Source organism: Saccoglossus kowalevskii, chromosome 5, assembly GCF_978046115.1.
Source record: "Saccoglossus kowalevskii chromosome 5, keSacKowa6.1, whole genome shotgun sequence".
Classification (NCBI taxonomy): domain Eukaryota; kingdom Metazoa; phylum Hemichordata; class Enteropneusta; family Harrimaniidae; genus Saccoglossus; species Saccoglossus kowalevskii.
This window is the reverse complement of record NC_140645.1, coordinates 37,174,336-37,190,465: the sequence shown is the minus strand read 5'-3', so window position 1 is coordinate 37,190,465 and position 16,130 is coordinate 37,174,336. Positions and strand designations below refer to the sequence as shown.

At 34.0% G+C, this 16,130-nt stretch overlaps 2 protein-coding genes across 3 annotated transcripts; one reads left to right on the top strand and one right to left on the bottom strand.

Annotated features, from left to right (window-relative positions):
- Nucleotides 1-4,422: 4,422 nt before the first annotated feature.
- LOC100378900 (gamma-secretase subunit PEN-2-like) lies at nucleotides 4,423-7,278 on the bottom strand. The gene is made up of 4 exons (XM_002731993.4): nucleotides 7,148-7,278; nucleotides 5,985-6,055; nucleotides 5,467-5,571; nucleotides 4,423-5,172 (listed from the first exon to the last, which is right to left on the bottom strand). The coding sequence occupies exons 2-4, from the start codon at nucleotides 6,043-6,045 to the stop codon at nucleotides 5,033-5,035; spliced, it is 306 nt and encodes a 101-aa protein (XP_002732039.1). The 5' UTR covers nucleotides 6,046-6,055; nucleotides 7,148-7,278; the 3' UTR covers nucleotides 4,423-5,032.
- Nucleotides 7,279-7,459: 181 nt separating this feature from the next.
- On the top strand, nucleotides 7,460-16,130 carry LOC100379048 (splicing factor U2AF 26 kDa subunit-like). 2 transcript variants are annotated; one of them, XM_006813064.3, is made up of 6 exons: nucleotides 7,460-7,548; nucleotides 8,568-8,722; nucleotides 9,986-10,018; nucleotides 13,836-13,987; nucleotides 14,640-14,773; nucleotides 15,402-16,130. In XM_006813064.3, exons 1-6 carry the CDS (start codon nucleotides 7,505-7,507, stop codon nucleotides 15,652-15,654), a joined length of 771 nt encoding a protein of 256 aa, XP_006813127.1. In that variant the 5' UTR covers nucleotides 7,460-7,504; the 3' UTR covers nucleotides 15,655-16,130. The 2 variants fall into 2 exon arrangements, with proteins under 2 accessions (XP_006813127.1, XP_006813128.1); XM_006813065.3 differs by lacking the exon at nucleotides 9,986-10,018.

Below are 16,130 nucleotides of genomic sequence, written 5' to 3'. Positions count from 1 at the left end.
AGATAAACCATGACTTAACAAATACACAAACACACATAAACCATGACTTAACAATTACACAAACACACATAAACCATAACTTAACAAGAACATAGACACAGATAAACCATAACTTGACAAGTACATAAACACACATAAACCATAACTTAACAAGAACATACACAGATAAACCATGACTTGACAAGTACATAAACACACATAAACCATGACTTAACAAGAACATAGACACAGATAAACCATGACATAACAAGTACATAAACACACATAAACCATGACTTAACAAGCACATAAACACACATAAACCATGACTTAACAAGCACATAAACACACATAAACCATGACTTAACAATTAAATAAACACACATAAACCATGACATAACAAGTACATTAACTCACATAAACCATGACTTAACAATTACACAAACACACATAAACCATGACTTAACAAGAACATAGACACACAAACCATGACTTAACAAGTACATAAACACACATAAACCATGACTTAACAAGTACATAAACTCACATAAACCATGACTTAACAAGTACATAAACACACATAAACCATGACTTAACAAGCACATAAACACACATAAACCATGACTTAACAAGTACATAAACTCACATAAACCATGACTTAACAAGTACATAAACACACATAAACCATGACTTAACAAGCACATAAACACACATAAACCATGACTTAACAAGTACATAAACACACATAAACCATGACTTAACAAGTACATAAACACACATAAACCATGACTTAACAAGTACATAAACACACATAAACCATGACTTAACAAGTACATAAACCATGACTTAACAAGAACATAGACACAGATAAACCATGACTTAACAAATACACAAACACACATAAACCATGACTTAACAAGAACATAGACACAGATAAACCATGACTTAACAAATACACAAACACACATAAACCATGACTTAACAATTACACAAACACATATAAACCATGACTTAACAAGAACATAGACACAGATAAACCATAACTTGACAAGTACATAAACACACATGATCCATAACTTAACAAGTACATAAACACACATAAACCATGACATAACAAGTACATAAACTCACATAAACCATGACTTAACAAGTACATAAACACACATAAACCATAACTTAACAAGAACATACACAGATAAACCATGACTTGACAAGTCTATAAACACACATAAACCATGACTTAACAAGAACATAGACACAGATAAACCATGACATAACAAGTACATAAACACACATAAACCATGACTTAACAAGTACATAAACACACATAAACCATGACTTAACAAGCACATAAACACACATAAACCATGACTTAACAAGTACATAAACCATGACTTAACAAGAACATAGACACAGATAAACCATGACTTAACAAATACACAAACACACATAAACCATGACTTAACAAGAACATAGACACAGATAAACCATGACTTAACAAATACACAAACACACATAAACCATGACTTAACAATTACACAAACACACATAAACCATAACTTAACAAGAACATAGACACAGATAAACCATAACTTGACAAGTACATAAACACACATAAACCATAACTTAACAAGAACATAGACACAGATAAACCATGACATAACAAGTACATAAACACACATAAACCATGACTTAACAAGCACATAAACACACATAAACCATGACTTAACAAGCACATAAACACACATAAACCATGACTTAACAATTAAATAAACACACATAAACCATGACATAACAAGTACATAAACTCACATAAACCATGACTTAACAATTACACAAACACACATAAACCATGACTTAACAAGAACATAGACACACAAACCATGACTTAACAAGTACATAAACACACATAAACCATGACTTAACAAGTACATAAACTCACATAAACCATGACTTAACAAGTACATAAACACACATAAACCATGACTTAACAAGCACATAAACACACATAAACCATGACTTAACAAGTACATAAACTCACATAAACCATGACTTAACAAGTACATAAACACACATAAACCATGACTTAACAAGCACATAAACACACATAAACCATGACTTAACAAGTACATAAACACACATAAACCATGACTTAACAAGTACATAAACACACATAAACCATGACTTAACAAGTACATAAACTCACATAAACCATGACTTAACAAGTACATAAACACACATAAACCATGACTTAACAAGTACATACTCACATAAACCATGACTTAACAAGTACATAAACACACATAAACCATGACTTAACAAGCACATAAACACACATAAACCATGACTTAACAAGTACATAAACTCACATAAACCATGACATAACAAGTACATAAACTCAGATAAACCATGACTTAACAAGTACATAAACACACATAAACCATAACTTAACAAGAACATAAACACACATAAACCATAACTTAACAAGAACATACACAGATAAACCATGACTTGACAAGTACATAAACACACATAAACCATGACTTAACAAGAACATAGACAGATAAACCATGACTTGACAAGTACATAAACACACATAAACCATGACTTGACAAGTACATAGACTCACATAAACCATGACTTAACAATTACATAAACACACATAAACCATGACTTAACAAGCACATAAACACACATAAACCATGACTTAACAAGTACATAAACTCACATAAACCATGACTTAACAAGTACATAAACACACATAAACCATGACTTAACAAGCACATAAACACACATAAACCATGACTTAACAAGTACATAAACTCACATAAACCATGACTTAACAAGTACATAAACTCACATAAACCATGACATAACAAGTACATAAACTCAGATAAACCATGACTTAACAAGTACATAAACACACATAAACCATAACTTAACAAGAACATAAACACACATAAACCATAACTTAACAAGAACATAGACAGATAAACCATGACTTGACAAGTACATAAACACACATAAACCATGACTTGACAAGTACATAGACTCACATAAACCATGACTTAACAATTACATAAACACACATAAACCATGACTTAACAAGCACATAAACACACATAAACCATGACTTAACAAGTACATAAACTCACATAAACCATGACATAACAAGTACATAAACTCACATAAACCATGACTTAACAAGTACATAAACACACATAAACCATAACTTAACAAGAACGTACAGATAAACCATGACTTGACAAGTACATAAACACACATAAACCATGACTTAACAAGAACATAGACACAGATAAACCATGACATAACAAGTACATAAACACACATAAACCATGACATAACAAGTACATAAACTCACATAAACCATGACTTAACAAGTACATAAACACACATAAACCATAACTTAACAAGAACATACACAGATAAACCATGACTTGACAAGTACATAAACACACATAAACCATGACTTAACAAGAACATAGACACAGATAAACCATGACATAACAAGTACATAAACACACAAACCATGACTTAACAAGCACATAAACACACATAAACCATGACTTAAGAAGTACATAAACACACATAAACCATGACTTAACAAGTACATAAACACACATAAACCATAACTTAACAAGTACATAAACACACATAAACCATGACTTAACAAGCACATAAACACACATAAACCATGACTTAACAAGTACATAAACACACATAAACCATGACTTAACAAGTACATAAACTTACATAAACTAAGACTTAACAAGTACATAAACACACAATCTTATATACATTAATTTCATCGACCACAATTTTTATTACAAGTCTTTATTATATGTATATAAAACTCACTACTGAGTAAAATGAAGTAAATTATGTAAATGTTTTCAAGGACTGTGCTATTACAAGATAAAAGTTTCTTTCTGGTCTTGCGAGTCCAGTGAACAGTGGGTACTCAAAACGTTTTTTTTTTTGGGGGGGGGGGGGAAGAGGTGTTCTGCCAAAATATCGGACAAATGAATAAGAAAAGTGCTCTCACTGCACCATTATTTGGGCAACTTTTTAGGACTGGCTCTAATTTACATATTTGTATAAACTTCATATTAAAGGGCGGCAGTCGTCGCGCCGCGTCCTGTTCGATATGGGACTCATAGCGACGTATACAATGCGTGTAAAATACATTGTTTATTTACATGAAATTCGAACACGACCTGCACTTTAATAAACACAATGTGACAATAAGAAACAAATATGTTGAATGGAGTATGGTAGTGTCCAATTTCACTTACATTAATGTCCGTTGTTTGACTACTTCAAAATAAACATGTTGGTGTATTTACTACTGTAAAATTGTTAGTCTACAGTTTTGTTAGCAATAAATTGTATGAGTTATAAATAAATATTAAAAACACTTAATGTTACAAAGAAAAACTGAAAATGCAGATGTGCCAGTAGAGCTAGGCTAAACCATTTAAATGTTGACCCCCATATTGAATTATACTCCGGGTTTATATAGTTAACATAACGCCTGCTGACATTATTTTTCTCATTCATTTTAGCTATCCCTACAGGCTTTCAGGAAGTGACGTGTTAAAAGCTTGGAAACATCATAAATTCATGGAGTCGTGAAATACACTGACTAGTTTGAGAAATACCATGTAGAGGAGAACACACACACAGATTGTCACCTCCTGGCTCCTTGCACCACACAACCAGATTCCATGTCATCATCTATTAAAGTTAATTACAGTTAACCGCTTTATTTTTTAGGGGTCAATTTAAAATGTATGCAAAAGGAAATTTCACAAATCATATTGAACATTGTGCTGAATCATTAATGACTGTGATTCAGCTGCAGAAACCATACACTCAGTTTGACACAATAGGGTTACATCAGTGATCACATTGTCTCCATGTTTCCTATGATGACAACATGTAGTACAAGTAACTACCACTGTAACTGTTGAATGAGAATTATACATCATAAGGCTAAAGCGTTCTTATAGTAATTGTCAAATTAGATCACTCAAGGAATCCCTTTTGGAATAATGAATGCAATATAGTCTGCAAATGGCTGCCATATAGGTCTATATATCTGATATACAACCACCCAGGATGCTATAATGGCTAGCCACACCACAGATCCTATTGCTGAATGAATAATATCTGAAAATATAAAATAAAAGAAGATTTATTACTATTGTCTCAATGTTGAATTGTCTTACTCCAATAACAAAACATATGTAGAATTAGTATGAATTCACAGGGATCAGACTCGTGCCAATGGACTGCTGTGGAGTTTACAGGCGAGTTTACAGGTGCGTTTACAGGTGCGTTTACATGTGCATTTACATGTGCATTTACATGTGTGTTTACAGGTGAGTTTACAGGTGTTTATTTTCTGAACATAATAGTATAGTATCAGTATGTATATTTTTAAAGATTCATAAGAGTACTCACATGTTCTCATTTGTTTTTGTTGTGGAAACTCCTCTTTAATGAAAGCATCTTTGAAAAACCAGATAAAATTGACAATCCAGAGAAATGGTAAACAGAAAAATCCTCCTGTAATAACAAAATCAGATTAGCTTCAACATAGCTAAAAAATAATTGGATTCATTAAGAATAATATCCCATGTATCAAGACTGTATTTACTGCTCTAAGGAACAACATTTTTTCAGTTATTTTTGATTACATAACAAAATTTTATTCATTGGGGCTCTATTCTAAACAAAAAAAATTTCCCGACCCAGTCAACAACAGATCAAATAAAATATAAAAGAATTTAGTACTTGCTATATCCCATTGTATCTGAAAATGTTCATGGTGTACCGTAAAATGAAAATTATTGGACGTGAAAAAAATTGAACAATGATTTACAATGAATAATGAGCCAGGAACAACCAGAGTATACTCTACCCATCATGGAAAGGTAGTATATTGTTAATGCATATCTCAGAGTCATAAAGAAATGTACCTTTGTAATAAGTTCTACATAAATCCAATTTATCTGGATTCGCCACTCTTTTGAGATCCATGTCAAATAATCTGAAATGCAAATAGTACAAGACTATTAATGTCAATACCTTCTTTGAAAACAAAACAAAACAAAACACCCATATAATAAAGGTATGTTACTTCACCAAACAAGGTTTGTTTAATTCAGGGGGAGTACAAAATAGTTATATACACCCAACCAAAGTGCCTAGTAGGCAATTACCAAGGGGCTTTGCAACATCCTTGAATACTGGGGTAACTCTTACTGATTAATAAAACACTGAACATGGGATGGCATAGTGTAATTATTCCATTGCTATTGTATGTTAAAAATATTGCCGTTAAAAACACTTCAATTAAATGTAATACGAACATAAAAATTAGAATAATAATTGTAAATTTCATTGATTGGTAGTTTGTTGCTATTTGATGTTGTCATTGAGTTTATATTAGTAATAGGAGCGTTGTGAGTGTCATGTTCTCAGTTTTCCATATAATTGAATGTCCCATTGCCAGTTTTCCAGAACATCCAACAAACGGAAATGTAGAACATTGCTATTGAATAGCAATAATTGTATAGATTTGGTTAACGATGAGTCCAAAATCAAAAACATACAAAACTAAATTATATGTTAGGGGTGTTCCTTAAAGATTCATAAGGATCTATTATTTTCAGAAAAAACAATCAAAATATAATTAACTTATTAAATTGATAACGAGCATATGTATACATGAAATAATAATAATGAATAAAACATTGTTTGTTAAATGTTCAACTGAACGCTCACAAGTTAATAAACCCATTTGAAACCTGGCTCCGTTGTCCGCCTTATAATGGAAAGTGTCTGGGGATGTTCCAAGTCACTCGTATTTTAACACAATTTGTGTCCGCGATAATGTTAACTACGATAAGGGTTAATTTCTCATGTTCATCAAAGTCCTAAACCTAAACATCTGATAGAAACATGAGAAGTAGACCCGGAAATGACAGACGTCCTTTAAATCCAAGCATCAAAGGCAGGGGTTTCATTTCATCTTACTTGTGACAGCGTCGACAAGCGAAGACAAAATTATGCTTTCAAACACCTGTTTTTGTCTGATGTGCTTGTTTATCGTGTTATAGACTCTCAAATATCTACTTACTTAACTATAGTATGCTGAACGATCGGGTTTGAATTTTCAAAATTCACGTAAACCAAAACAAGGGGTTTTCTTCGACGTAGATTTTCCACTTCCGTATCTCTGTAGGCGGCGTATGTGAAATACGTCACCGAACTATTGATCTCGCGAAATCACGCGAGATTATAATAAGTAAAATCATTTTTACAGAATAGTGTTTGATAGTCGGACACCAGTTTTTAGATTTCTTGTTACTTTTTCACAAGAACACAATTCTTTCACGCTCTTTTTAACAGCTTTAAAAAAAACAAAAAAAACAAATAAATTGGAGATCCCACAAGCGCATGACGTCATCAAATTGCGTGTAGTGCCGATCTCAACATGGCCGAGTACTTGGCGTCGATTTTTGGTACCGAAAAAGACAAGTAAGTTTTCAGTTTGTAGGCTACCATGTATATTGTAATATGGACACATTTAAAAGATAAATTGCCCGAGCATAGAATGGTCAAAATAACAATTTTTATTCTCATAGTACACGATTTTCTCACCAGTACGAATCGTTTGTAGGCAGCGTGTGTTTGGTTGCATTCATAAGAACAACGTTTAAAATTCTGGTTGAACGTATGTTACTGAGTGAAACTTGAGTCTTTGCAAAAACAACTCCTCCTGATCAGACAAGTACTTGAGCTCCTCGTTTTTTGGCTAACTCATTTAAAAAGTTTCAATCAGTCTGTTGTGGATTTTTGTACGTTGTGCCCAGTCGTGTCATGCCAATAAAACAAAGAATGGTGTTAACATTTGGTTTTTCGCCTGGAATAAAAAATGCAATTACTGGACGTAACTCGTGTCGGTGTTTAGAAGCTGAACCTACCGATCAAGATTAGATTTGTGAATGCCGTAATAACATTTTTTTTGTAATTTGTATTTTGTAAACTCTAAATTTAACTTCAATTAAAGTTGTGCAAAAAATGCAAATCCAATCATTTCGTAATTGGTTGTTTTGACTGTTTTTCAAAAAGAAAACAACTCTTTGAAGACTGCTCGAATATGAATAATAATAGAAAAAATGAATTTTCGTAAAAATTATGATGAATAGTTTTGCAGTTTCTTAATACCTGAAACCTACAGTTTATAAATAAGCACCAATCCAAAGAACGAGAGAACCATGTGATGTTATGAGTCGTGTGATAGTTTTGAATGTTGTGGTTATGTTTACCATCCTATACCCACTACTGTTGAGTAATAAAGTTAAATTTGAATCTTTGAAATGAAATTGAAGTTGTTCAACATCATTGTTTAACTTTTGTCTTTGTATGACATGTTTTTTTATGCACGTTTTGTAAAAAAATAATACAAGGTAAGTTACTCAAAGAATGCACCTCTGTTGAGTAAATTACCAACTGCTGTTTACTAGTATTTAATATTATCTTTTCTTTATATACAGAGTAAACTGCTCCTTCTATTTTAAAATTGGAGCATGTCGGCATGGCGACCGTTGTTCTCGTCTCCATAATAAACCTACCTTCAGTCAAACAATTGTATTATTGAATGTTTATCAAAATCCACAGAACAGTGCACAGACTGCAGAGGGCACTCATTGTAAGTATGATTCACCTTTGCAGTACATAATTTTCAGTATAACATTTTGGTGTAACTAATTGGTTGGTATCTTTACAAATTCACTATCCTATAATCCTGCAGTTTATAATGTACATTGTATGACTATGTTTTGGTTCCTCATGTTCTCTAAATTTCTTCTAATTGTCACATTATTGTGTCTTCAAAAAATATATCTATTTTGCGACAAATTTGGGGCTGAAAATGTTTTTTCGATGACAAAATCAATGAATTCCTTTTTGACATCATTGACTGGTGACATCCTACATGTACCCTTGTGATGTCATATTGGAGGTTAGGCTGGAACAGTGTAAATCAACTGCCAATTGTATTTTTCTTTCTGCCATTATCAAACAAATTTGCCATCATTTTCTTTGCAATAATGATGATATTTTGTGCAATCATTCTTTGATTTCTATGTTAATGTTGGAACTGATGAAATTTCAGAATCCATGTGTCTGTATTGTAAAATGTGTTTCAAACTATTCTATTACATTATTATATAATTTGCTATAATAGTGTTCTCTTCAGAGCCTTTCAAAAGAGTATATACTGTGTTTCCTCTGGCCTGGTTGACAAAAAGTCAGAAGAGAACTAATCAAGCTCAATTAAATGATAGTATTACGCCAACATCAACATGGATCTCACAAGATCTTCTTTCCTTTCATGCCCACAGTTGGCTTCACAAATTATGTTTGTTCTGGTCACTGGCATTTGAAAGTTTTCGTAAATTACAGTGAAATTCACTTCTGTCTACTACTCGGACAATGATTTATTTGTATTAATGTTGTACAAATAAGTTTTGTGGTGGCGGTGAATAAAAACAAATTTTCCAAAACAAAACATTTTTATTGGTAGCAGGAAAAAAATAAATAAATAAAAACTGGGAAATGACTTTTGTTTTTTCAATAATTTCTTTAGATATATTGATAGCTAACCTCCAGGCTATGCAGGTCATCAGACTTTCTTCTGTAGATTTTGATACTAAATATACTCATATTAGCATAAATATTGGGTTACAATGTTTTTAAAACATGTCCATGTTATCTTCCTGAAATCAGTGAATAACGGGGAACACAGATATGCAAATTATTGTAACAAAATAGGGCTGGAGAAAACACTACAATATGCAGAATGTTTCGTATAATGTGAATTTGGCTTTATTGACTTTTTTTTTGAGTCCAATAAAATTTGAACAAACATGTTGGTTTTGAGGGTTATAAATTTTACTCGTAATCTCAACAGGCTTAGGAGATATTGCAGGATTACATCGTACAGGTTAGTTTGTTTCATTCACACACATTAGAAACATAAAATGTATTTTTGCAATCGTCAATGCCAGTCAAAGTCCATTTATTCGATCTTGGCAGATCCTGTTCAGAGGGTGTGTATTGAACAGCACCCTCTTTGGCAATTCAATATCCAACTATTTTGTTTTATGACCATTGCTATATGCCACGCCAAGTGTTTGCAAAATCAGAAATTTTTTGCAGGATGAAGATGGGTCTAGGCTTTTCCAAATTGATGCCATTTGATGGAGTTTTGGGTTTCTTTGCTTTTGATAGACCAGTTACTAAACATTATCTAATACTTGTCTAACCTTACCTAGCTCATCTGATAAAAAAATGCCGCTATTGATTGTTCCACTTTTACAATTTTACATCTGGCTAAACCAGTTATCTTTGACAGTTAATTTGAGGACTATACGCATACGACTGAACTTGCCGTAAAACTTGATTTCTTAATTTGCGAACCCACTTCATTTTCAAAAGATAATTAAATTTTGTTTTTTCAAGTGCGCAAATTAGTAGGATATTTTAATAGTTATTTTCATGTGATAGAATAGAAATTATCAGGTGCTCAAATTAAAATGATATTTAAATAAGTTCCCACCAATTCAGTGGTGATTTGTTTTGTATTTTAAAAGGACAATCAGAAAATGGATACTGACAGACATAACATTTGCCATGTTATGATCTAACATCAGCAGGTTTGCTGAATGTCATGCACACACAGTCTTCAGCAATGAAGTTTTGAATACAGTGTGCACTGATTTAGGGAGAGATGCACCAGGCATTGATAGAAAGCACCATCAGGTTGAAAAGCGATAACCACAAGTTGCCATGTTGTTGAAAGGTCAAGTTCATCGTATTTATATATGAATAACCTGATATATGAATTTAAGTCTTTGATAAGTGCTTACCATGTGTCATAATTTTGTGTGCGGTCCAAACTTATTAAGAGCTTGCAGTTGTCTAATTTTGCATTACTGATTGGGTCTAAGTTATTTTGACAAGACACCTAGTTTTCTGAATGCTCATTTTGGGCGTATCCTACCTGTCCAATACCATCCTAGGTGATCTCTTGGAAGAGAAGTTGTCATATTTTTGGGCATGTGGTGGCTCAAGAACTGTCTATACTTTGTTCAGAAAGCAACATTTGCATCAAAACACAATCATTGTTGATGTTTCATGGCCAAAAAAGCTTATGGCGTGTGAGTTAACGCTGTATAAATGTCTTGATTGGTTAATTAATGGCATTCGTGACCAATTAGGTCAAAGGACACCATGGCAGATCAGCTTCTGCTCAAGAAGTCAGATCTCAGCTTTGTACAGAATCGATTGAGTGTTCTAAAACATTTCATAGCAAACCATGATTAAATAATAATCAATGCTGAAATGAAAGCTATTATTGTGTGTAAGACTAGTCTAGATAATTGCTTACAAAATGTTTTCATTCTTCTACTGTATCTAACATGTACAGTTACTCGATGGTGTTAGTTTTTATTAAAGTCTAAATTATAGTCAAACCGTAGGTACAAGAATAAAAAGTCAGATGACATTTAATTAGGTGGTAAAATATGTTCCCTGATGGCTTTCAAACAATATCACATCAATCTTTGTTAGTGCAACCAAAACAGGATGGCATACAATTCTCCAAATTTCACAAAATATTATTATCTAAATATAATGGACACCTAAAAATAAAATTTTCAGTTACAATGTGTAGCCAAAAGATTGCGCACTTGCCAAAATCTCGACCATGGGCGAGGGGTTGATTGGTAAATTGGATGTTACATCATTATTTTTTGACAAATTTGCATACTGTCTATAAAGCTTCACTGCCAATCATGTACATACATTTTTTGCTCACCCTGCCAATAATAAATTATAAATTTATCTGCAAATAAAATATCATTATTTATTGAATTGATTTACACGCGTAAAAAACTAATTTCCAAGCAATTAATATTAGTACAGTAGAACGTCGATTATCCGAACGTCGATTATCCGAACGTCGATTATCCGAAATGATCGGTTATCCGAACCTACTGTGTGTCCCCCAAAGTTTGTATGCATGTCTGGCTGTGTTCCGTATAATACAAAAGTCAACTGTGAACAATAAATACTACAGTCGCCTTGTGTGATTTCCTGGTGCAACACTTTCAATAAAGCTGTTATCAACATGTAATCCGACGTCTTTCACGTGTACGTCCATTGTTTACAGTGTCTGCGCAAACAATGAAACGAATTACAGTATCCAATAATTTCCTAAATTCAGACAAGCCTATTTCGCCACACCAGTGTTCCACTGTAAATAAAAAATGTCCTAAAAACACAAACTTCATCAAATGTCTTCTCCACTGTTTACAGTCAGATCCTTAACTTTACCATAGACCCTCTATGACTTTACCAAGTTGTAAGTCACCGCAGTTCGGATACGTTTCCCGGGAAAATTGTACGGGGTTCCACTGCCGTCAAAGAAACGCGGCCATGAGCCGATCCCATGTTTTTTCCGATTTTTAATTTTAATGTTCAGTATGAGAAGTCACATCCTCTTCGGAATAAAAAAGAAAGAAAATAACTTCTGGGATGTCTTGCCACAGAAGCGACGCCAGTTTAATAGTGCAGTGAAAAAGAGAGACGATGGTTTATCAGCAGACAACGGCAACCAACGACCACAGTCGGCGGGCCGTTTGATGGTTCACAGCGTCGAAGTGTTTACGTCCGATGATCACAGTAGCCAACCTGGATTTTTACAACAATTTATTATGTCAATCGTTCTAGGTGTTAAAAACTTTGCTGAATCCAATAAAATCGGGACATCTTGTAGCAGTTTACCATTCGAAAATCCCCGAGCAATCTGGTAACATCGAGCTGCTAGCCGATCTATACACAGCGAATACGAAGCGACCTTTCACCTGTTTACTTTATCAGCATCTTTTATCTAGCGTTGGCGTGGCTACCCCCCAGTGAAATGCAAACGCGGTGTGCTTGATTTGGACGCAAATTTGTCAATTATAAATCGACTAGAACATGGCAAAACCGCAAGCAATCTATCTACCGAGTATGGTGTTGGTAAATCGATGATATCCGATATCAAGGCAAAACAAAAGCTGCTGGATTTTTTCAGTAAAATGGATTCAAGTGCAGAACTGAAACGAAAGATAACGAAAACAGCCTATGACGATCGTTCAGAGAAATCCGTCTTCACTTGGTTCCGGGACTTGGTTTTCCCAAGAACTTTATTATCGCTACATTTTACGGACATTTTGAAACACTTTTTAACATTAGCATGCAACATTTTTATTACAATGTATTACTGATTAAATAAAAATGTTTTTAATGACGTACTTTACATGTATTATTGTTTGATTTCATTACAGTCATGTGCGTTAGAATTTGTGTGTCGTGAGCCTGTAAACTTGAGCACGCCCACACAAGATCGCATATCCGAACTGTTTGCATAACCGAACAAAAAGCATGTCCCCCCAACAGTTCGGATAATCGACGTTCTACTGTACTGCAAATTATTTGATCTATTTAGTAGACTACTTTGGCTAACAATTTGTTTAATCATTCACATCAGTTTATTTTTTAAATTTCTGAAAAGTTCAACAACCAACTGTGATATTCCAGTTTATAATTTAGTCTTTAACAACAATTTAAACCACTTGTTACCCAAACACATTCTGTAATCTGGAAATGAAAAGCTGGTGTTTTTTGTGTTTTTTTTACCCCAAACCCGGTGCTAAACTGTTTAATTATCTGTTTGATTGCTTCATATAGAATACACATGTTTATTTGTTTTCCAGTTAAGGGCATGAGTGATGTGGACATGCAGAAGCATTTTGATGATTTCTTTGAAGAGGTGTTCACTGAACTTGATGACAAATATGGAGAAATTGAAGAAATGAATGTATGTGATAACATTGGAGATCATCTCGTAGGCAATGTGTATGTTAAGGTAAAAAAACTTTTGTCACATTTTACAAAGTAAATCAGGCCTTTTCTTTTAAAATTGGCTGGAGAGTGAAAAATAGGTCACTGATTCGACTTGCGGGAATAATTTCAAGGTGTTGAAAAAAAAATTTTCAACTTAACATTTTTGACTTCTTGAAAACAGCAAGTCCGCTTGCTTCAATACTTGGTATAAGTGTAGCTCAGCTCTTCAAACTCTTTGATGAATTTTTTTGTCATTTTTGGTAAAAATTGCTATTTTTGACTTCTACTACCCCCTCAATTGGCATGCAGGTCGCATTAATTGAGTTTTCTTTGCTTTTGATTGACCAGTTACCAAACATATCTAATGCTTGTCTAAATTTCGTTTTTTTCTCCTTTTAGTAAATATTTTTTATCTTGAATATGACTAGACTGATTGATGTGATATTCCTTTCTCATTATGCATATCAAACAGTGAAGCTATATCAGCTGACAGACTGCTACTTAGTGGCTTAGGTAGACACAAGAATCCAACCCACAACCTGATTCACAGAGTGAATGTACCATTTCTTTGAAGCTTTCTGCTGCTCGGTTTTTATTCATGTTATTCAAGTGCCTCACCTAAATGAAAGCGGATCTTACTTACAGAATGTGTCCCTTTAATTTATACAATTTAGTTTCGTAATGAGGAAGATGCTGAGAAAGCTGTGAATGATCTTAATAATCGTTGGTTTAATGGTCAGCCAATCAGAGCAGAGTTGTCTCCAGTGACTGATTTTAGAGAAGCTTGTTGTCGACAGTATGAAATGGGGTAAGTTATTATATTCTTGGTTCAGGTTAACTGTTAGCAACATCCAGTCACTGGTAGCAAAGTAGATGTTGGATCAGACCCATGATTGGTACTATATTCTGTCTTCCAAACTTACCTTGAGTTGAAAACAGTATTTCGAAAAATAGGTGGAGGATGCCTGTACCCTGGGGGAGATCAAATCTACTGTACCCTGTGTGAGTGTGCCACAGACTCAGTGGGAAGGCCAAATCCACTGTACCCTGAATGAGGTGTGCCACAGACTCAATAGGGAGACCAAATCTACTGTACCCTCTGTGAGTGTGCCATAGACTTCATGGTAAGGCTGAATCCACTGTACCCTGGGTGAGTGTGCCACAGACTAAAAGGAGAGACTAAATCGACTGTCCCTTCGGAGAGTGTGCCATAAACTCAATAGAAACTGTTAATCCACTGTACCCTGTGTTGGTGTGCCACAGACTCAATGGGAAGGCCAAAACCACTGTCCCTTTTTTGATAGGAGCTTGTTTACAGCAGCTCGACTCGAAAGGAAGCATTCTCTCTTGGTCCATTATAAATCGCCCACTAGTGTTCGCATGAATCAAGGAGTGATTATTTTCTCAGAATTTAACAAAAATGATGTTTATTTCAGTGAATGTACCAGGGGAGGATTCTGTAACTTCATGCACTTAAAGCCTATATCTCGTGAACTCCGCCGAGAACTCTATGGAAGACGTGTCAGAACAAAAAAGAGGTCGCGTTCTCGGGATCGCAAGTCAAGGTCTCGCAGTCGTGAGAGGTCACGTCGGTCCCGCAGCAGAAGTCGTGATAAAAGGCGATCTCGTAGTCGTAGTAAAGATAAAGATCATCGGAGCCGTAGTAGAGAACGATCAGGGCGTTTTTAGAAAATTGATTTTTGTGTTCTATCGATTGTTTGTCGTTTATTTTGGTAAAGTTTGTTATATGATTTGTCTTCATTATTGCCAGCTGTTCCTTCGAGAAATGACAGATTTAGATCTACTTGTATTACATTTCTAGATTACAACATTATTTAAATTTTTGAAAAATGCCTCGGTCACCACCAATTATGTTTTTTACTTGTGTTGTATATGTCGCATTTGACCCAGGGCTCCCACTACCTATTTGTCAATTCATCAAAAACTAAATTTATTGGTAAGATGCAAAACAAAATTAATTTTGGCTATCTGAAATGGATGACAAAACAGTGACTTGATGACCAGTTTGGCTAAAAGTTTTTCGAACTTGTGACTCGTAATTTTTGATTATATATCTTGGTATTTTGAAGTGGTTCCGTTGGATTTGATAATGCTTGCAATAATGCTTGACAAGTGTCTACTTATGTTTTTCATTTCTTACAATT